The following is a 23832-nucleotide window of genomic DNA, read 5'->3' as shown; positions in this document are numbered from 1 at the left end:
AATTTGAATATTTCTCACATTTATGAACTTCTGTCATGTTTGGCGAGGCGATGTGCCAATCTGTAATGGACCTGGGTCCTTCCCTAGTGATAACATTACTCTGAAAGGCTAGTTGTGATGCTAGCCCCAGCCTGCTAACCCACTTTTAGTTTGCAATGGTTCATTCCCTTTCAGAGAGAAGACATAGTTTATTCTCTGATCTGTTTAATTAATACTCACCCCAAACTGCTGTGAAATGATGTATCTCTGTTGCTAGTAGTTCAATTAATATTTTAATACCCAGACCCATCTTCATACCAGGCCAAGCCAATCTTCTCGGATGACTAATATATGCAGAACAGAGCATGTTACACATGTGCTTGCTGAAAACAAGGAACGAAGGGAGAGAAAAAGGGGGTCTAGGCAAGCTGCTCTCCACCAAATAGGGACGTAAATCATATCCGAGCATGATATTCCAAGCTTATCCTCGAAGAGCCTCTTCACTCGAAAATGAAATGAATATACGCAGATAGACAACCAGACAACTTAACATCCACCTCTCCAAAAGCTGATTGCCGCTCTTTTTAATGTCGATTCAATTTTTAAAAGGCCATGTTGTGGAATTAATGTTATGTGCTGCCATACCAGTTTCCTTCCATTTTCTTGCCAGGTGTAAAACACAGAGCAGTAAAACTACCAACCAGTGAACACCCATTCTGGCCCAATTCTCAACTGGCATAATTTAGTGTGCTGTTTATCCGTTATAAAAAGACACCTATGTTTACTTCAGGTCTAATCTACATTATAGTTACCTTTGTCCTTAGTTTTTTTTTTTACAAGGTTAGATACTTTGCTTTTCACAATTAACTGTTTTTTGTATATCATATTTTTGATATATCAGAGGACAACTTAACCTCAAATAGAGATGGAGAATAACTCTGTGTCTTATAAATGTAACGGTGCTCCTGTTCTTGAGCCAGCTAGTATTACATTAGCTTATTGGCCAATCTAGATATTTAAAGTGAAATCGCTTTAACAACACCAAAACTTATTTGGATTGTGAATTTACTAACTTAAGGATGAAAAATGAAATTATAAAAGAAGTGCACTATGTAAAATAGATCTGTGTCACACTACATTTTGCAAGTACAGAACACATCCTTGCAGAGATGCATTTTAACTGTAAACACATGTAGAGGTTTTCTCCCAACACTACACCACATGCATTCTGTATGTTATTAGCATTGATCAGCAACCACATCCAATATAGGAGTCCCATCTTTGTGTTCCTATTAAAGCATAGAATAAAGTGCAGCAATAAAGCCCAGTGCATGTCTCCTTGGGAGAATTGCTTGTCAACAACAGGAGGGAGAAATAAGGCATCGTCTGACAACAAGCCATCTTTGAAACGCCTCCAAGAGGGAAATGGAATCCATTAGAGACATACAGAAAATGTGTGTTCACTGAGTGGGAGGTGGGGTGGGGTGGGGGGGGCAGATCACACAGACACACCGATTGTAATTGTTTATCCCTGGGAGAACCTTCAATGTCTGTCTGCGGGTGGCTAAGTAAGTTCACCGGCACTATTGGACAGGGAGTGCCCAGCAGACCCTAGGCTCGAAAAACATTAGGATGAATCAATTAGGCTGCCATTAGCCAATAAAGTGGCCCTCGCTGAGTCGTGTAATTATGACCCACAGCAAAGCCAATTTTATGGAAGCACATTATCCCTTTCTTTTCTTTATTAATTGTATTTGTTTGAGATAATCCCTCCATGGTTTTAATTATGTGCTTGCGTTTCATGGTGGAATAAATAAATCATAATTTCCTTCCATCACCGCAGGATTGTACGGAAACACCACAACACGAGACATTGTTACCGTTATGTCGGTCTTGGGATCAAACTGATTAGTCCCTTAAATTAAAAATGATGTATCATTTTACACATGAGCCACATTAACCCCACTCCCCATCAGATGGTGTGATAGCAGGCGGCAGGAAGAGCTGATATTATAGGCAGCAGCTACTTAGCTTGTTCTGAGCTCAGAGGACACTGTGTAAGTGTGACAATGTGCTGTCAATGAGGGATGACAGTACACAGCCAACATGGCGTAATGCATTGTTCCTTCCTGGGTCCCTCCTGACAGATGCTCTCTAAGACAGCTGGATCAGCAGCCAGAGTGGAGCAGGGATCTGGGCTGCATGTGAGCGAGGAGAGGAAGTGAAATGCTGCTGATTAGTGACGGTGTACACGTGTCAACAAGCAAGGCCCGTGGATCACGCCGGAGTTTGGTTTAATTACCAGTTTACCTATTTATTTTGAGCACAATCCCCCGCTTAGATACGCAGCGCTGTTGAATGCAGTCGTTTGTTTTCCATTACCTTTTTTTATTCCATCTTTCAAAAAGAAAAAAGTCAGTCTACTTGTTTTTTTTTCTCTTTACCTTCTGAGAGATCTCCTAAGAAATGACCTTCTTTTGCAGCAGCCGCTGTTATAAGACTGATGTAGAGGTGCTTCCAGCCAAGTAAAATAAACACTTCATGAATGTTAAGTTGGAACTTGGCAGACGTGAATCGAAACCTTTTATTTTTCTCTCTTCTGGACACAGGGAATTTTTGTGTTCCATTTTCATTTGACAGTCTAGACGTTTTATGAGTCTGGGAAGAAATCTAGCCTTGGGTTTTTTCAGTAAAAACAACTGACATGAGCTTCCTCCTTCACATTTGTGTGCTGGTTCTACTTTGTGCCATTGTATCCGTGTACCTTTGTATTCAGGTTGCAGCTTTTGTGAATCTTTTAAATCTCGTTCCATCACCTGGAAACTTAATGCAGCTTCTTATTGTGCGCTTTGGTGGAAATTGCCAGTTTTCTTTCTTCCCCTTGACTGCTATCAGCTGTTTTCCTTCTGAAAATGACTTCCAGAAAGTGCAGCTCATTTTTATCCTCCATGGGATATTGTGGTGTGCTCTCATTTTAACACCCACTTTAGTCTGGTATTTATGAGGTGGTAACTATAGAGAAAAGCCACCTCTCCGTTCTGAGTGTTCGGGAGCCGGGGAGCAGCGGGGCCTCGGTGATGTACGCTAACTGAAGCAGACAGGCGGGTGTAGAGTTTCTGATGAAGCAGGTCTGATCGGGTCAGAGCGCGGCTGCATCGCGGTGAGGTGGCGGGTGTGAAGCCATCCGAGGTCCCCCCCCCCCCCAAGCCTCGTCCATACACAGGCTTGGAGAGTAACAGATTACATGTAAACAGATTACGTAATCAGGATACAAAAATAAGTAATCAGACTACCGTTTCCTTCAAAAAAATAGAGATTACTTGCAGGATTACAGGGTTACAATTCATTTTTGAAATATATAGGTATACATATACTGAATTAATTTTATTTTTGGTTCATGTGTAGTTCTTTATTTTAAATACATTTCTGTTTGTAATGCAGTAGGTGGACACCTGATGTATTAAACAAAAATACAGTCTATACTTTTGATTATTGGATTAAATTTAAACAGCATTTGTGAACTATTACTATATGAACTATCTTGGTTTTTTCTTTTCTAAGGTTACATTGTTACACACACTTAAGTAAAAATCATCTTATTGTTATTTATTTTCTCTTGTTTTTATTTATTTTCTCTTGCATTTGATATTGAGGTAATCCAAAAGTAACGGAAAGTAATCAGGTGCCATCAGGTGACAGATTAGTTTACTGATTTTTTGTATTATTGTAATGGATTACCTTTTTTAAGTAATCCTCCCAACCCTGTCCATACATTACAGAGTGATGAAGGAGTCTGGGTAATGAGACAGGATGTTTGTACAGTCCTGCCATCCCCAGAGACCCCCTCCCTTATCAACTCTCCTCCAACTCCCACACTCAATCTACCCCCCCCCCCCTCCCCCGCTGAGCCTGTGGCCTGAACCTCTGACCTCCTCCACTCGCCAACAGTTGCCATATTTGCATTTCCAGTCCACTCAAAAAAACAGGGGGGGGGATTGCTAGTACAGCCGGCCTCATTCTCATCCCAGTGACCCCCTGCCCAGGCCTACCACCCCGGACAGCAGTCTGGGGTTAATGCACCAAGCACTCCCATTGTCTCTGAATTAATGAAGTGCTCCTGCCTGTCCCTTCTCATTCAATGACAACGAGGCGGATGACAAATGGTAGCGTTTTAAATGGCTATCGACACACGTCGGGCATCAAGTCTCAGATCCACAGCTCATGTCGGCGGAGGTAACGATAATGCAGGCCGCAGTCGATCCACTTTCAGCATCCACTCTGGGATTAATTTGAATGTAGCAGCAGCACGCTCCACACAGGAGAAGGTGCTTTATATTGAAATGGATGGTTCTCAGATGGAGGAGGAAGAGTCAGAGCCTGGGAGTATTTGCACCTCAGAAAATGGAAGGTTGAACTCAAGTCTTTTAAAGAATGGCAAGGGAGACCTCTAGTGGAAGGCAGTGGTACTCATCCAGGCTATTGTTGGAGAACATCCACATTTGCTCTGAGCTGTAAGGATAAGGAGCATTTAGTTTCAAAGGGTCACATCAGGTCACTTAATACATTTCATTAAAAAAAATAGTTGCCGCCCTACTGTATTTCTGGAGGTAAATGACTCTCTAGTTCCCTGTATTATCAGAATATTGTCATTTTGCAAGGGATCAGTTTAAGTTTCTCAGTGTTAAGGCCATTCTTTCGTTATGTATAAAGGACCAAATATTGTCACCTAATCGGGACCGCTGTAGTCCAGGAAGTATAAAAGACTACAATTCCCATGACGCTAGCCCTTCAAGAGACACAGTGATGGGCAACCTATGTTGAAAACGCTGTCGAGACACCGTTTTTAACCGTTATTATATTAACCTTAACCTACACTAAGAAAAAGGAAGAAAGATGATCTAAGTTGTTTATTATTTTTATTTGAGTTTCCTCTTAATAATTCCTTACATTTATTATAGTGCTTTTCCAGATGCTCAAAGTGCACATTACACACATGTAACGGTCATGTACTGTGGACAATACCCACAGAAGCAAATTCAGGTGAAGTGTCTTGCCCAAGGACACAACGGCCTGACGCAGTGGCGGCTGGGGCGGGTTTCGAACTGGAGTTCCCCAACGCCACCCTTGATCTGATGATCAACGCACAGCCCACTGCGCCACTCCGTCCCCCTCTTGTGGTTTTGACTATTGGAAAAACCTCTTTTCTTTGTTGAATGTGTGTGGAACGTTTTTTATTATATTTTGATCAAACGTGAGTAGCACAGCATCAACACATCATCAGAAGATGTAAAACTAATATATTGAAAGATAACGGGTTAGAGCTGTCTGTTTAAGGCGTCAAAATGGCGTGATGGAAACAAAGGAAGGAAGTGTTGCTCCAGTATTTAGCCACATCCTTCCTGTACACAAACTACACTCTGCCTGTGTGTCTTTCTTCGCTCCACCTTACTGCATCACTCTGAGCTGCTGGATCTGACAGCTTGTTACGGAGCGTCTCTCCGCTGTAGGTGTGACCTTTCATGGCTGACCTCTGACCTTCTCCTGTCGTTGCAGTGCTGAGTATTCGCGGCGCCCAGGAGGAGGAGCCCCCGGACCCCCAGCTCATGCGCCTGGACAACATGCTGCTGGCGGAGGGCGTGGCCGGGCCGGAAAAAGGGGGGGGCTCGGCGGCGGCGGCGGCTGCAGCGGCGGCCTCAGGAGGGGGGTCGGGGCCCGAAAACTCAACCGAGCACTCCGACTACAGAACCAAGCTCACCCAGATCAGACAGATCTACCACACCGAGCTGGAGAAGTACGAACAGGTGAGGCACACACACACACACACACACACACACACACACACACACACACACACACACTTCATCTCATAGAGCAGTGTGTGATGGGCTCAGGGCTCATGACTGTTTTAATCATCTTTTAAAGGGCAGAGACAAAGAGAACAGGGTAATTTTTCCGCTTCAGCTTCTTAAATATAAAAGTACTAGAGAAAGCTGAAACACTGTTCACTGTTTGTTTCACATTTGAGACTTTACTCAGCAATTTACTCCAAAATACACATTTAGTTTAATTAATTAGTTTAAATGTTATGAATTTGTACCTCTGGATTTCTCCCAAACTCATAAAAACTAGCATTAGGTAATGCCTCATTTGCATATTCAAACTAAACTTGTACATTTTAACTGGGTAATATTTATGGTGATGTCTACAGTTTTTACCTGAAGATTCTCTGCTTAAAACATTTAGACAATAAAATGTCTAAACGTCCCCTTTATCACATTTTATTCACCGCATCACGTTAGGGTTCTTGGTTTTTATGGATTTAGATTCTCTCTTTGGAGTAAAAGCTTATTAAATACAGCTGAAATAATCACGCTGAAGAAAAATGATCAGCAAGTACTTTGATAATTATTTAGTAAAAACACTGAAGGTTTGTTCATTTCAGCTACTCAGTTGTAAGGATCTGCTGCTATTCTTTGTCTTATTTTAGAAGGTTACATTTGACTTAATTGTTAAGGAAATTATTACAACTTTCACCGACACGAAACATTTTTCCAATACTTTTCTACACCAACTGGTACTGAACAAGGAGGTGCCATCTGAACACCGACACACCCTGGTAACGTCTGTGTTAGCGTTTATTTCACAGACTACACGGTTTCTATCTGTTGAGCCGGTCCATCTTGTTCTCTTTAACAGACTTAAAATCTTCATTGAAGCAAGGTTAGCCAGTTTAAGAGCTCTCTTGCTGCTGTCACATTTTACTCACTGTGGCCTCGTTTCCACTGCAATATAAAAGTCCATCTCTATGGAAACGGCATATCATAGCTAGAAGTAGAGAGATGTCAAAAAGCTCTTTTGTTGAGGATAACAGATTAATACTGGCATCCATCATACAAACATTTGAAAAAGGTGAATTTCTTTGATTTAATTTATCCTACAAAATTGGAAGTGTTACTAATATTAAATAAAAAGGATTCCACATGCTCTACATATTGAATTATTATGTGTTTTACAAACTTCCCTCAGCAGAATCATTCCCGGCTTCTGATGAGTGCAGAACTTAAAAACACTGTTTATTGCTGTAAATTCTTAAAGTTCGACATATTAAATAAAGTCATTTTGATAAAGGAGGGCCCGGATGTACAAATCTGACCATATTTGATAGTTTTACAGTTTTTCCTTGATCAATGCCGAATCATTTTTCGGTAAGACTTTTCGCAGAATAGTCCAGCACATGCAGTATGTTGTGTGTCTCTGTGTATTCCTCATATAGCCTCGAAAAAGTGGGGATGATTTCCTCTCATTGCCTTGATACCCGATGTATTCGTGACTATAGCATGGCTCTCAGATGAATGTGCTGAAGACAGATGAACATGCAGATAGACACACACAGACAAAGCCTGACACGACTAAACCCAGAGAGAGATCCACGGGAGGAGAGGAAGTAAAGAAGAGGAGACAGTAGGAGACGCAGAGCCGGAGTGTAATATGGTGGCAGATTCACGCCTGGTGTCACACGGGGGATAAATGAAACGTCGTGGCGTGTTCGTTTCTCAGGGCGGCGAGGCTGTGAAAGTGTGTGTCTGAGAAGGGAACAGCTGTCATTGGTTCCTCTCAACACTCTGCCATCACCACTTGTGTTAAAAATGAATTGTATCAGCGCTTATATTCCCCATGGCTATGTGGAAAAGCTTGCCCCAGAACTACAATAAGCAAAGAGCTGTTTCTTTTTTAGATGCATTTTATTGGTGACTTTTAAATACTGTGTGACATATTGTGTGTGTGTGTGTGTGTGTGTGTGTGTGTGTGTGCGTGCGTGCGTGCGTGCGTGCGTGCGTGTGCGCGCGTGTGTGTGTGTGCGCGCGCGTGTGTGTGTGTGTGTGTGTGTGTGTGATGGTGAACTTCATATTAAATGTACACAGTAAATTAAAGTAGAACTTCACCCTCAACCCTGTGTGACTTTGAATTCTAGAGGAAAATGTATTGATGAATTAAAGAGGCTCTATTATGTTTTGGTGTGTTCTATAGGTTTGTGTGCATGTAAAGGGTCTGCAAAGGCTAAAATCCCTGTGATCCCTCCAGAGGGAGTTTCTCTCCCACACATCCCCCCCCCCCCCCCCCCTGCCTGAAACACCTGCATTGAACTCCTTTGTTTACTTCCTGAACATAGTGACATCACTATTTAACACCCACGCTTCTATTGGCTAGCGCTCCAACACAGAGGACTCGTTAGGCTGAGAAATGGGACATGTCTTGGCGGTTGACCAATCTCAACAGAGCCGGCCAGCTAACCAATCAGAGCAGACTGGGCTCTGGTTTCAGACAGAGGGTGAAAAGAGGTGCTGCAGAACATTAAAGCATGCAGACATGTCCCAGTAGAGGCAGAAAATACGAACCTGGGAATGAGCATTATAGGTATAAACAAATCAGATCATTTGAGACTGTTTGCTGACTTTAAACACCCACCCATTTACTTCCATACTTTACTTTTTGATTCCTCATTAACCTACAAGGTATGCAAGAACAAATACTTTCTTAAAGAACACAAGGTAACTAGATGTGAGTAATTGATATTCAAATGGTCATTTCAGGGATGATTTATTATTTAAGTGTTTTTATATGTATTTGTTGATTCATTCCTGCATGTGCTCCCTCCTCTCCAGGCCTGTAACGAGTTCACCACCCACGTGATGAACCTGTTGCGGGAGCAGTCGCGCACGCGGCCGATTTCGCCCAAAGAGATCGAGCGCATGGTGAACATCATCCATCGCAAGTTCAGCTCCATCCAGATGCAGCTGAAGCAGAGCACCTGCGAGGCCGTCATGATCCTGCGCTCACGCTTCCTCGACGCCAGGTGTGTGTCTTTCTGCATTTTCATACACACCACGCAAGTGCTGCAAATAACCTCCCAATTGAACAACATGGCAACTCATCATGTGCGCCTCATATCCAAATGAAAGGCTGACGTAGGAGGCCTATCATGCCACAAACATGCTGTAACACATGCAGTTTGCTGCTCACCAGACATTTGGACCAGCATCCCCAGCAACACCGGCCAGTAAGAGTTCCCGGCGTGCTCCACAGCGCTAACTGTTTCCCTTTTTTAATGTAATCGCATGTTCCTTTTGATGCGTGTTTTGGATTGGCATACATTTCTCCGAGGATAAATGTCACTCCAAGTCTGGAGTCGGAGGCACAACATTTAAATGAGGCATGCGCTTCCTTACAAAGCTTCCTATCTATTCTCTTGCAAATGATGGTGGTGGTGCGGAAGGGTGGGGGGGGGGGCTTTCACTGGCTGAGAGGCACTGCCATGCTCGGCGCCGCTGATTAATCTACTGGCTGCTGGAGCTCATGCTGGGAGCATTTACATATTCTCAAGCAGGCTTTGGAGTGCGGGACAGATATGTGAGCAGAAATCTCCTCAGCGGTGGGTTCAGGCTCAGAGGGTTCAGGGTTCCCCGGCAGCTTAACTTAAGCCCTCTTTAGATGTGGCACACGCAGACGTGACCTGATAGGTGCAGCAGATATAGGGTCAGTCAACTCATGGGCATCAGCATGTGATATCTGTCTGCTCTACGGTGTGTGGAGAGTGGGGGGCTTCTGACTGGTTTTTTAATATTCGATATATTCAGCCTTGTTAGGATTTTTCTAAATGTTATTACATTTTCACTTAATCCTAAAAACATGTAATCAAACCCCATAATATTATATTTCGACCAATAATGTAAACAATGAATGTACTGACTGATATTGTAATTACATTTTTGCCAATAATGTATTATTGTTCAGGGATATTTTTAACTGATGATGTAATCATTTTAATGGACATGTTATACAATTTTAAAAGCATAGCATTTACATGTTCAATACTAATAATATATACATTAAGCATTTTGTATATTTGCATTAAATGTATTTCTATTTCAATTTAGAAATATGTTTAGTAATTTTCAAGCCAATGTTACATTATCACTAAATATGATATTACAATACCAGTCAGGACTAATTGTTACGATATGAGTGAAATTATTACATGACGAAGTTGTATTACATTTGATCACATGTCAGATGGTAAAAGCTTTTTTTCGATGCACGCTGGCATGCTAGAAGATATCATTTAGATTATCTTTGTGTTTATAATAACACAAAGTTATTCTGTACAGTAGTTGGCCCAGTAGTCGGCTGATCGTGTCCTGTGTGAAACTACGTCTGTAATTCAGGAGACAATAGGATTCCCTGAACACGTAGTTGTATTGCAATGTAATATTTAAGAGAAAGTGTGTTTCCAAACACAGCAGGCAGTTGTGTTCAGCAGCAAACAGGTGACACACAGGGACAAACTAGCTGGCAGACATAGCGGATGTGCTCTCATTATGTTTTTTGTTAATGTTTATTATGTGGATTGTTTGGAGCATGTGATGCGAAACTAACTTTATTCGATCTTAACTTATCAATCAAGAGACCAGAAACACCGTTTATTTCGGTCTGAAAATGTGTAAATAAACTGGGCAAACATGTTTTACAAAACTTGTCAATGTTGTGTTTACAGCTTGCTGCCCCCAAGTGGTCAACAAAGTTATTTATTATATATATCTATATATCTATATATAATATCTATAGCAAGGAGAAACAAAGGGAGAACATTTTGGAAGAACATCTTGAACGCTAGGCTGGAGTTAGTCAAACCTAAAGGACCTGTCCTGCAAAGACATTATTATTACTTCTGGTTAATGTTGTTTCTCATAGGGACCAGAGGCCTATACTACGAAGCTGGTTCAACCTAACCTGGATATGTTTGAGTTAGCCGGTTGGCCTAATCCAAAACATACACGCTCTCGCTAAACTGTACTACGACGCTGGTTATCAAGTGGATCGCTCAAGCCAGCCGTGTCCTATCTAGTTAGGTGCGCGTTCACATGAAAGGGGTGGTATTTGGAGCATTCGACCAATCACAAACATGGAGAAGCGTACTGACAGCGCAGCGTCATACTTCCTGAATGAAAAGTCAACTATAATATTAGACATATGAAGAAGTTAAACTTTAAACATCCATGACTTAAACACTTTATCCAGGATCAAAGCCACAGAGCTGCACCTGCAAGGTGAATACAGCTGGTAACAGAACAAGTGTTTGAATGCGTACATTAACAGGTTTATGATATCACTGCCCTGTCTAAAACACGATCTGACTTTAATTACATTTGACTCGAGTGTTTTGTCAACTTAATGTGTTGCTTAAAATAATACTTCTGCATACAGTATGTGACACTGTGAGTGTTGCACAGCCAGATACGGCTCAGCTGACTCAGATCAGGAGATATATGATACATTATGAAGTGATATGCCGCGGACTGTAGGCCTACTTAATGTTACTTTGATCCGGTTACTTATGTTGTGGCAGATATTTAAGTAAGCTTTCTTAACGCTAATGTTATAATAGTCAGATTTCTCTGAAGATGGAGGTGATATTCTATTCATGTTCACGTTCACACAGTCGGTGATTTTTGCCGGCCGTCTTTCCTGCGATGGCAGTTTTTCTGTATTTCCTTTCTCCTGTAATATGACTTGATCGCTTTAAACTCCGCACACTGAGCTCTGATTGGTCAGCAGGCGGTGCTTTCACTGAGTTGAGCTCTTAGCCTGCAACCTAACCTGGTCCAGGTTAGCCGCTAAGCATAAGTTACCATGGAGATCTAGCCTGCTAAAAAGAGAACCAGCGTCGTAGGACCGGAAAGCCGGAGTTTTCCCTGAAGTTAGCCCGCTAAGAGAAAATCCTGCTTCGTAGTATACCCCCCAGGTCAAAGAGAAGGTGCTTTCAAAGGTTCAGGTTTAAATGTATATTATTAATTATTTGAAATCTTAACTGACTAAAAGGAAATACAAATGTTTGTTCTTTTAAATAATAAAAAGACGTATCAAATAATCAAACGATGTTGCTTTTCAACCCCTAAGTGGTTTAAACTGTATAGGATAAAAGGAAAAAAACACAATGTTGTTTGAATGCTAAATCATTTAAAAGAATAAATACATTTTAGAGATTAAACATAATCAAAATATAATAAATTGTAAAAAAAATGCTTTGTATTTTTGAAACCCAAATAGTTCAAAAGAAGGGTAGGATGGGTAGAAATAAATCACCCCAGGGTTTGTGCTATCTAAAGAGACGGTGTGATTTGCATCAATGCACTCCTCTATCCTCTCTAAGCTGTTGTAATACACGTGAACTGGTTTCCTGTTCCTGTTTGAACTTCTGATGCTTGTTCTTGCAGACGGAAAAGGCGAAACTTCAACAAGCAGGCGACAGAGATCCTGAACGAGTATTTCTACTCACACCTCAGTAACCCGTACCCCAGCGAGGAGGCTAAAGAGGAGCTGGGAAAGAAGTGCGCCATCACAGTGGCCCAGGTACAGAACAGTGCACCCCCCCCCCCCCCCCCCCCCCTCACACCTGTAGTAAAACCACTGAGACAGTTTCAACAGTGAAGCAGCTGTAAGCGTCTTGGCAAGTAACCTAAGAATACATTCTGACTGTCATGAGAACAGACAGCTGCTCTGATCTCTCAGCAGCACCTTTCATTGAGACAACAAAGGGCTCCAGTAGAAATAGGCCGTGTCATGAGTTTGTTGTCGTGTAATTCAAACCAGACAAAGCTATTTTTGACCACTTTGTGTTTGTATTGAATTAACACAAGCTAAAACAACAGTGCTGTCATAGCTATTACCTAATCATATAGTTTTCCTATAATACACAAAATGTTCAAAAGTGAGCTGTTACCTAATCACTGTTTTTGATTGTTGAAATTAAAAGTAACTCTGACTTTGATTCATATTATTATAAATGTCAATGTTTTTTGGCTAGTCATCAAAACATTTGACAAAAATATGAATTGATTAATACAAAAAGATCAATATGTTCATCAGTTGTGAAAACATCAGCCTACAGTTTAAGGAAGTAATTACCATTAGCTCATTAGCTTCTGCAAAATTAGCGCTGCAGTCATTTGAGGCATGTGCAGTAAAGATTGACTATAAATCTTATAATAACTTACTGTGTATCTAAAGACACTTAAGATGTGTGTTCCAATACTGCTGACAAGCCATGAGAGATCAATATTTAAGCACCTTGCTTTTTTTCACCTTTGCTTTCTAGCGCTCAAGTTGTTTCAATCCTGTGAGAATTGATAATAAGCGAAGCCACGCCAAGGTAAACAGCAGTTTGTGTTTTGAATCCATCATTTGGGAATGGATTGTTTTCTCAATTGGTTTCATTAATTTATACCAAATGATTGGAGGATGCTTCTGGGCCTGATTGTGGAAGCTGCTCGGCGGCGGGAATGATTTGTCGAGTTTCCGTTTCTCGGCCATAATAAAGGAGAATGTTTACCTAGTCTGTGTATTGGAAACTTTGCAGGATTGATTTGGTTTTCATTTTAATGTTGTTTATCATTAGCGCTGGGATTACCCCCCTGGCTTCATCTGGGAGTCCATTAGCAGTAATGGGCGTTAGCGGATGTTGACTGATTGGTGCTTGCGTGAGTTCTGATGATAGCTGCAGTCATGGTGACATAATGAGACTGTTATTGGCAATCATTCCATTCTGGCACTAATGCAGATTCACAGCACCAGTCTATGTAGCCCTACCTCTCTGCAGTGTAACACATGCCATTAAGGCCATGGAAGCTAAAGACCACCATTATATCTCTGGATTCTTGCCCTCAGATGTGGAGAGGCTGTGTTTGTTCTGATTTGTGAGCATTAAACTACATTTTTTTGTTTGTCTGCTCAGGTTTCCAACTGGTTTGGGAATAAACGAATCAGATACAAGAAAAACATTGGTAAGTTCCAAGAAGAAGCCAACATGTACGCTGCGAGAACTGCCGTGAATGCGACTAATGCATCCTCACATGGAAGCCAAGCAAATTCACCCTCAACTCCAAACTCTGCAGGTGAGACAGGAAGTCCCTGGCTCTGATCAGCTACTAGACATGTACCTCCTCTCTGTGCATTACTAATCAAAACATTTCAGTTTATTAGTGTGAGGCCATTTCAATGCTGGTGCTGGTGATTTGTAAGGAATGAAATATTATGGACTAACAAAACAGGCAGTTCATTTACAACAGACGTGCCTATCACCTAGTAAAGCACCATTATTATATTGATAGGTTCATATTAACAAAAGCAACTACCCCATTAGAGCAAAACTGTGTCAGGGATTAGCCAACCTGAGCCCCATGCCAAGTCTCCATATGCTTATACTGTCCTGTTGTCTTCATCTCAATTAATACTATTCTTCATTTATGACTATTTAACTCTGTATCCATCATGTTCTACTGTACTGACATTCAAAGGATAGGTTTGGTAATATTCATTACTTCTTTCCTAATGTTGACAAATCTCATAAAAAGACCAAACTAACAATTAATTGACTCTACTAACAAGCAATTCCTGATATATCTTCTTCCTTTGTGCTTTGGAGCTACCTTTTTCTAAAAACTAGTGAAAACACATCGATGTTGCACCTCATTAACATGAACACACATTGTATTGTTTTGGGGTCAATGTCACATAAATCCCATGTGAAACTAGTGCTGCAACAATGATGCACTTGTGGTTCCCTCGTATTGAAGTCTAAAAAAAGGTCTGATGTTAACACAAGCTCAAAAGATTCTCAAGTTTTATGACATCAAATATTTCAGGAAATACCCCACTCTTAATTGTGGAATCTTGAATGAGTCTTAATAGAGGTGCTTGCTAGCAAGTGGCTAAATGAGACTAAGTACGTTGATGGAAAAATGCAACGTCATCATGCCTTTTTTAGCTTGGCACTGAGAACCACTGATAGGGCAGCAGAGTGAGAAAGTGCTTTGCCTTTTTATGAGACTTGTTGACAATGAACAAAATATTACTAGGTGTATCTTTTTCAAATATGGTCCATTATCATATCATCATATCAGTGCTGTGTCTCAATTCGGATACTTCTGCTAGTACTAAACTGTCTACACACAGAACTTGCATAGTCCCTGAATTTCTACAGGACATTGGTTTAAAAATAATACGGCTGATGTGCACATAATGACCATCTCCACTGTTAGCCAGCTAGCTAGCATTTGTGTTGTCGTTTACAGTACTTCATTAATATTGACTGCTGAATTTATATTTTTATTATATTATATGTATACTAGTTGCTTCATCCGACAACAGTAAAATTGTACCTAATTAAAATAAATAACACTCGTACCTTACAATTGTATAGAGATGTTCGACAGTGCTTGAGGGTGAGAAATGTCAATAGCGGTATAATCACACCATCTTGGTACTCAAAAGTGCATTGTATTTCGCCATATTTCTCAGTATGAACACACTCACATACTCAAAATAGGAAGTGAAAGGACAGAAGAATGCAAATTGAGACACGGCACGCAACAGGAAGCATGTTTAGCCAAGCATAAAACGCGCATGGATAGCCGATGCAAACACCTAGCTTAGCTTAGCAGAAATGTGGTGGGGGGAAATAGCCTACTCATAGACCACTCTATATCAGATTTTTTTTTTACATGATTTGACCTGTTGTACCAAGTAGTCACCAAATACATTGAAAAGCGCCACAAGTTTTGCTGGACATGCATTAGCATTTAAGTCAAATTTGACTCTTATTTCTCTATAGTGTTTTGTGCTAAGCTAGGCTAAACACATCCTGCCTACTTCTGTAACTGACCTCGGGTTGGACAGAAATAAAGACATTCGGAATGCTTTTTCAAGACTTCTCTTTTTTCCTAGTACCAGTAATATACAAATAACTTGCTTGTCCATTTTTGGATGTAAAGACTTGACCCAAACGCTTGCTGTGTGGGGTTACAGCTGTTTCTCTATTATCCATTAGTTTCCTGTATGGCTCCATTCCTCTCCGTGTGGCTGCTAGCTAACCTCTGCATGATGCTCCTTTGACTTGCTCCCCTTGCTTGCTCTGTCTCTCTGTGATGCGACTGCTCCGTCTCTCCTTTCAGGTTCTGCTGGCTCTTTTAACATGTCAAACTCCGGGGACTTGTTCATGAGCGTGCAGTCTCTCAATGGGGACTCGTACCAGGGGGCTCAGGTGGGAGCCAACGTGCAGTCACAGGTAGGGCTGTGAGCAGATTAGCAGATAAACAGGGGCAGGCCCACTTACCATCCCAGTAGAGTTTGACTTGTCATGCACAGGTGTAATTATTATCCATAATTCAACACATTTCAGCTGAAGTTTATTAACGGATTTGTTGATTTTGATAAACAATTTAGAGAGTTTTAGGTTTTTTCAAGCGAAAAGAGTGCTACAACTGCTATAATCTCTATTCTAGAATTTCATACTTTCACTTTTTCATTTATCATTGTAACCTATAAATATCTTTGGGGATTTGGACTTTTGGTCAAACAAACCAAGAACCTTTTGATGGCTTTTTTTGGGCTTTTTAATTGCTTAATTTTTTTTTATTATTTGAAGAAATATCTGCAGATTAATCAGAAATGACTCAACTCCCAAAACCACCTACATTTAAAAAATGTATTTACTTAATTTTTATTATTCAAAATTGAACATTTCTGAGGTTATAAAGTCATGTATTTGCGTGAAACTAAACGTATATTTTTTTAACATGGTCCTAATCTGTTTTCATTTAGAGCCATCATTTAATGCTATGATTAACTGCTGGTTTTAATAATATGGAAAGTTAAGATGTCTGTCGTGAAAAAGGACTATACTTGCCCCTCTATAGAGTTTCTTCACAAAGGCAGAATACTTCACCATGGGAAGGGATTGTCATTTTAACAAAAAAAAGCCAACGTTTTTATCATAAAAGTATTTTTTAGTTTGGTTAGACCTTGTCTTCTCCAGAGATGTCCTTGCAGCAGTGTGCTCCGTCTCGTCTCCTCTCTGTTCTCTGGCGTTGGCTCTGACCTTGCTTTGTTTGTTGTTTCTGAATGTTTCAGGTGGATACCCTTCGCCATGTTATCAGTCAGACAGGCGGATACAGTGAAGGACTCACAGCCAACCAGATGTACAGTCCGCAGGGCATCAATGTAAGGATTCTTTTTTCTCCTTTCACTCCCTACCAATTATTTCAAAGCCATAGGGCTCAGAATGCCACTTAGCGGGACTTGTCTCTGCTCCACCGCCACCCTAGTTGATTGCTTGTGTATCGCGCCCGCCATGGGCAGCGCGCTGTCCGGCGTACGCATGCATGTGGCCGGACACACACATGTGGCCGGACACACACGCAGGGCCGCCGTCTGAGCCTGTCACGTCGCATCAGGTCTGGCGGAGCACCTGCAGCCACGTACAGTCAGCCGTGAGCGAGCGGCACCACCAGGTGACACCTCCTGCCCCGGCCTTCAGATCCCTCTGACCACCTGACCTGTGAGCAGCAGCCCCCGTGGCCAGAAGCTCCCACAAAGACAACACTGCTAAAAATAAAACCTCACGCCACTGGGAACAACTCCTCACACTGGAAAAGGATAACAACATAATAAAAACAAGGCGTTTAGTTAAAAAACATCTGCCAATAGAACACGTGCTTGGTAAGATTTCTTGAAATGATTTAGATGGATCTTGTAATTAGCTGGGAAAGCGTACTTTTATTTGACCAGAATCTGGAAATGTTGTGTTACAAAATAAAGTGCTCAAAGTTATTTCTTGAAACAAGATCACCCATCCTTTAAAAATACCAGAGCAGCTAAAACACTTGTGTCATGCTTGTTTAATCTGAGATACAACTCAAAATAAGATTTTTTAACCTTATCAAGATACTTAAGAGGCATTGTCTAAAAACAAGACCTTCTACCTCACTGCATTGTCACTTCTTAAGTTGTTGCGTCTTATATCAAGTGTAAAGATTCAAAGGCTTTATTTTCTAAGTCCCAGTCTCCTCCAACACTGCAACATAAATATATTTAAGACATAAAACCTTTTAAAATAACAGTAAAATAGTGGGGGAAAAACAGAGTAAGATAAAATAGTGCATGGTTATCTTGCAAAACCAATGTGCAAGTAATGCAGAGGAAGCATATACATTAAATACAAAAAAATACAATAAGCTAAATGTTGCAGAGACATATTCTGACTAGAAATGAGTCAGATATACTTGGCAAGATTTCACATTTCTGCAGTGCATGTGCCATCAGGACGTGTTCCCTTCATGTTTGTGAAGAAGAGTCTGGGGGTAGAAGTGGGGGTTATCAAGCGAGGGGGGGGGGATTTTGCTCGCTGGCGGCTGCAAACAGTAGGGAAATTCACAGCGACAAGCCGTGTCGTAAAGGGGAAAATCGATAAGACAGACACAAGGAGAGCAGACTGTGGACTTGGGACAGCAATCCAAGCGCATTGCTCAGATCATGCTGCTGCCACGCTAATGGCCCTGACAGCGAGCCCCTGCTCAGAGCGGGGGGACGGTCCTCCGCTCTGAGCAGGGCGACGGTCTCCGCTGGCTCCGTCGTGCCTCAGCGGCCATATGATAATCAGATGAAATGTCTCCCATATAAAAACATGTATGTGTATTCAAATGGGCAGCTGTGAGCCCGGAGAGGCCGCTAACGTATTCAGGCCCCGTCCCCCCCCAGTCCTCGGACCTCACTGATACGGTTCTCCTTGGACGCCTGCCTGCTCTACCACATCTTACACTGCCACAATATGCTGTGTTATTCACTTTTATACCCTGTAAAGAAGCACGCAATGCATAATGTAAGAGCGGGGTATCTGTCTGCAGCCTGTTGGCCTGTGATTTATGTAGCCGAGCAGTACGTTAGGACTTCTGGCTTCTGCACTCTGCTCTTCACTGAGAGAGGGGCTCTGCAGTTTAGTTTAGTTACCTTTTATCTCAAGCTCTTTCCGGTTTGTTTTAGCTCCTAAATTTCATAGCAAAGAGATCCAAATTGATTATACTATGCACAGTGGCATAACAAGGTTGTGATTGGCCCCGGTGCAAATATTGTTTTGGGCCCCCCCCCCCCCCCATTGCCCCAAACATAAGCGCACGCTGATGCGCTCACACACACACGGATGTACACTCTGTCTTGTCGTTTCTCTTTTGCTGCCGAACTTGCTGCTGCTAGCTACAGGTTGATTCAACGGTTCGCTCGTCACGCAAGGTATCACATGACATGAAAGGGAGCAAGGTCATTGGACAGACAAATTACAAATTAATTTAGGTTGCTTGGTTACTTTGAAGACTGCGTGAACCGGTCAATGCCATTGGGGCCCCAAAAAATTATTATTATTATTATTATTTATTTTTTGCATGGGCCCCTGCGGTGGAGCAGAGACAAGTCCTGCTAAGTGGCATGGCACCGTCGATAGTTACACCACTGACTATGGAACTGATACTGTACATTTTAAAGTGATCTTGTGTCTCCACTAAGGAATATATCCAAAATATGCCAAGACATCAGCTTTAGAGGTCTCTTACAACCAGTGGTACTCAGATCTGGTAGTAATACTACAGTTTAGAAATACTTTGTTACAAGGGAAAATGATCAATAATAATAATAATAATATTAATAACAATAATGATAATAGTAATAATTAAAATAATAATGACATATAATAATAATTTAATTAAAAGGTACATTCATAATGGCCCTTTTTAATATATTATGTATTGTATTGTTGGATTATTACATTCAAATGTTCATTTAGTATTGCATTATTGCATTGATATTGAAAATGGTAAATGTGTTGCTGATCTCTTTATTACACACACTGCATGTTATCTTAAATGTCATTTTTTCTTAAATATTTAAAGGGATAAATAATCAATGAAAAATCGAGTCTTTGTCCGATGAAATACATCATTATTTGTAGATAGTATTTTGTATTATTAGTCAAGTCAAGTAGAACTTAAATTGCCTTAGTTATTGCCCTGCAGAGTCAAATGAAATATCAAATGCAAAATAAAAAAGTGAGTTGAGACATTCTCCAGTGTGACCCCCACTCACTGTCTGCCATCTCAAATAACAGGCTGGGAAATGAAAGGCTGTCGCAGTCTTTCTGATGGCTTTTAAACGTATTATTAATATCCTGAAATGCTCTTTAGCCGGCATGTCTGTGCAGAGGACGGCTCTCCGCTGCTCTTATTGTATGTTAATTCCTGCTGTCAGCGTCACAATTAGTGCAAATGACGTTGATTGCACGTGTTTTTGTTTCAGAGTTCTTTTCATACAATTCCCATATATTATTCATATTCAGAGTGAAAGTGACAGGCACTTATTTCAAGCCCAAATCGTTGTATGTTCTTCATTATGTGAATTTGAGTATGCAGCGCCTGATGGGGTACAGACTGTAATTCACTCGACTTCTGCTTGGTTGAAAACATGATTTTATATTTTTTATGTCAGTCTAGCTTTAGGCTAACATACAGTATTTCCCAGCATTCCCTGCTGCGCTCATACACTACCTCGCCCTCAGGACTCATGCATTGTACCTCACTGTGTTGCTGCATTGAGTAATGAATATGAAAGTAATACCTCCCCCTTGTTCCTCTCAGGCAAACGGCGGCTGGCAGGAAGCTCCGACCCCCTCATCTGTGACTTCGCCCACAGAAGGACCCGGAAGCGTTCACTCTGACACCTCCAACTGATCCTCCACCCCCCCACCCCTCCGTCCTTAACTTCCTCCTCCAAATCTCCTAAAACTTAACCCCCCCCCCCTCGGGGCTGGACGTACTGACTTTGGGGTCTGGGATGACATTAACGGACAAATATTTCACTTTTTTCCTATCTGGACCGCCGTGTAGGATGACTCATACCCTCCCTCACAGTTTGTACAGTTTCCACTCGATGTCCATGTTGCCTCTTTGTATTTCTGACAGTACACTCACACAGTAGGCGCACAGCTAGCAGAAAGCCCCCCCGTATGTAAATTGAAACACTCCCATACTACCTCGATTCGGAACATCAGAAAACAACAGGCTTCGGTTTTACTAAAGTGGTAGCACTTTCTATGACTTCCATGTCTATAATGCATTATTAATACACTTATAATGCAATATAACCTGCTTGTAAGCACTCTTTAATATTCATAATGATTTATAACAGCAATATTAACACATTATAAACCATTTTATGAAGACCTTTAAGGTCAAGTGTCATAATACTTCATATTTGCTGTTAATTCATGTATTTGCATAGATCATAGTGTATTGTTTTTCCCATTTGTTATAATGCATAATAATTGTTTTATAACGCATTATACTCTTTTTATAATGAATTGATTATAGGTTACTGTGATATGTTATTGTTTGCTTTAAAAGTTTAAAATAATCTTACATGTTTCGTATGTTCTTTAGATTTAATGATGTTTTTGTTCACAGTATTGAAGGCAAACAACGTTAGACTAACTTATAATCACATTATAATGCATTATCATAAGATATCCATTTAAAAATAAACTCTTATTACAATTATTTGAAGAAAAATACCCTATGATTCTTGCAAAAATAAAATGAAAGTGTTGTGATACACAACTTTATGAAATGTTGTTCATGTTAATATAGGATTACAAAGCAAATGTATGAGTGCTATTAACTATAATTAAAGAGTGCTGCAAGCAGATTCTATGTAGGTTTATAATGCATTACGGACATGCATAGAGAGTGTTATCACAATTATTTTTATAATTATTGAAATGTTACTGTACACACACCATGCCCTGTCTTTAATACTGTGTTCACACTTTTTGTTTCATCTAGTGCCAAAGTTCAACCCTGGAGGTGAATTTTGATCATGTTTTTCAGGTCATCATTTGTGAAGTATTATAATGTCCTGTCATAATAATCAGGTAATATCCCAGGCTTGATTTGTATAGTTTGTATTCAGAACAATAATGAACAACTGATTCCATTTTTTTTGCAACAAATAGATTCTGTCATGCTTGTTGGCGGCATCCACAATATTTATAGAAGAATTGACCTGAAACACTAAACGAATGACAACGTTAGAAGCCATTTGGGCAAAGCACAAGAACATGTAATGATTAAGCTCAAAAGGTAAATGTGTCAAAGAAAACAATGTTAGAATGTAACTATAGGAGTCATGTATGGAAGACAAAGAGTGCACGTTCATGATCAGACAGTCGGTGTGTATTAGTGAGGTCAATATAGCCAAATACTGCTGGTAACCAAATCCACAACAACAACTGTCATTCAGATGTGAAGGTTCCATGTTTGCATGACTTTTACTCTGAATTCACTTTTCATTCATGGGATTATATTTGTGTAAAAATCCTGATTGCAGGTTGGGAAATGTTGAGCAGATTTAAGGTTAAATTAAATTATTCTTTACACCATAAGAAGAATGTATTTTCTTTGCAAAGAAAATTGTACTCAAAATGTCGCATTGCTCAGTATTTTTGCACAAATGTACCTCCATACTCAGTCAGTTATTAACCCGTAACCCCTGTTTTCTCATTTGTTATTATTTGAATAACTTTATATTTTCCAAATACTTTTAGATTTCTTTTTAAAATGACACTAAAAACAACATATTGACACAATCCAAAATGTGAAACTAAATGTGTGATTTGTTTTCTTGTATGTACAGTATTGTATGTGGTCTAACATGTATACATGATTTCAATAGCATACTTTGATACCAAAAAAAGGCAGAATTGTTATCCTCTCCTCATTGGGATCAGCTTTATTGACATTTCTTTTTTTCCTCTTTTTTGTAGGATTTGTATTATCTACGGTACTAGTGAGCGTCTCATAATGCTCTCTGTATTCAAAACCAAAAAAGCAGTTGGAATACAGCAGTGTTTATATACATTAAAACGGAAATACCCTGATGGCACACAAATCCAGATACTGTTTGGATATATTTTTATGTCTCCATTTTGTGAATAACTATTTTTTTGTTTCATTTGATATTAGTTTGCTTTGCTACAGGTCTTTTTTATGCTACCATTATATGTGAATTAGCCCAAGAATGCTCTATATGTATGTAGATATGCACCTTTACTCTTCTTTTTTTTTGCATCTTTGAATTTGGACTGTTGTTATTTGAATGCAGCAGCCTGGTGGATTAAAGGTGAAATCCTTTAATGGCCGCTGTCAGAAGGAAGGTGACGTGAACAGTTGGCGTTACGTTAGCATCGGAGTCTTTGTTTTTAGCTCATCTGAACCCTTACAGAAAACTCAAATGAAATCCCGACATCACAAATACAGCGTGAGAACCACATGATTTTACTTTTTACACATGTATGAAGTCATGGATGTTTCGGAGCTGCTGTCAAACACGGCATGATGACACCAAACACTCATTTGGATCAAGCCCCCCCCCCACACCTCTTCGAGTCATTGGAGTGAACTGACAGCAGCGGCCATGCAAGGAAAGCAAGGAGTGTTTTGGGGGGGGGCCCAGAAGAAAAAAAAGGCTTAAATCTACTTTTCACATCGCCTGTCAAATATTATCGAAGCTTCATGTAATGACGCTTTTTAGTTTTTGAATATAAAAGGAAAAAAGACATGATGAAGAAAATTGAACAATTTGTAAAACATGAAATGTTTTATTTGTTGCATGTCTTTTTGTTCTTCAATAAAAAAATAACGTACTGCAGTGTTTTTGAATGTTAACTTCTTTTTTATAAGGATTTCAGAGTGAAACCGTGGAGCCTTTTTCTTGACAGGTTTGACCTTCTACGATCTCTGCGTATGTAAAAAGGGTATCAAATGGACATTCTAAAACCTGTTTTTTCTGTGGAGAAAAATTTGAACGCTGTAGGTTTTATGGTCTCTTAATTTGTACTGGCAATGCGTATCCCAAATAAAAAGTTTCTTTTGTTGCATACATTGCAGTTTGGTCATTTTTTGATGTCAAATTGAAGGTGCT

The 23832-nt window shown here is 40.4% G+C and overlaps 1 protein-coding gene across 4 annotated transcripts in view; it reads left to right on the top strand.

Moving 5' to 3' along the window:
• The window catches only part of LOC117559034 (pre-B-cell leukemia transcription factor 1), a 69796-nt gene extending 46346 nt beyond the window's left edge, over window positions 1-23450 (top strand). Inside the window, exons 3-9 of one of the 4 annotated variants that reach the window (XM_034235644.1) lie at window positions 5533-5780; window positions 8643-8833; window positions 12252-12387; window positions 13769-13817; window positions 15987-16099; window positions 16945-17034; window positions 20493-23450. In XM_034235644.1, coding sequence (XP_034091535.1) covers window positions 5533-5780; window positions 8643-8833; window positions 12252-12387; window positions 13769-13817; window positions 15987-16099; window positions 16945-17034; window positions 20493-20585 — 920 coding nt within the window. In that variant the 3' untranslated portion in view covers window positions 20586-23450. Of the gene's footprint in view, window positions 1-5532; window positions 5781-8642; window positions 8834-12251; window positions 12388-13768; window positions 13929-15986; window positions 16100-16944; window positions 17035-20492 lie in introns of all 4 variants that reach the window. The other 3 variants (XM_034235643.1, XM_034235646.1, XM_034235645.1) reach the window with 3 other exon arrangements.
• The last annotated feature ends 382 nt before the right edge of the window (window positions 23451-23832 follow it).

The sequence above is a fragment of the Gymnodraco acuticeps genome, unplaced genomic scaffold (assembly GCF_902827175.1).
Source record: "Gymnodraco acuticeps unplaced genomic scaffold, fGymAcu1.1, whole genome shotgun sequence".
Taxonomy (NCBI): Eukaryota; Metazoa; Chordata; class Actinopteri; order Perciformes; family Bathydraconidae; genus Gymnodraco; species Gymnodraco acuticeps.
This window is presented reverse-complemented; position numbering and strand designations above follow the sequence as displayed.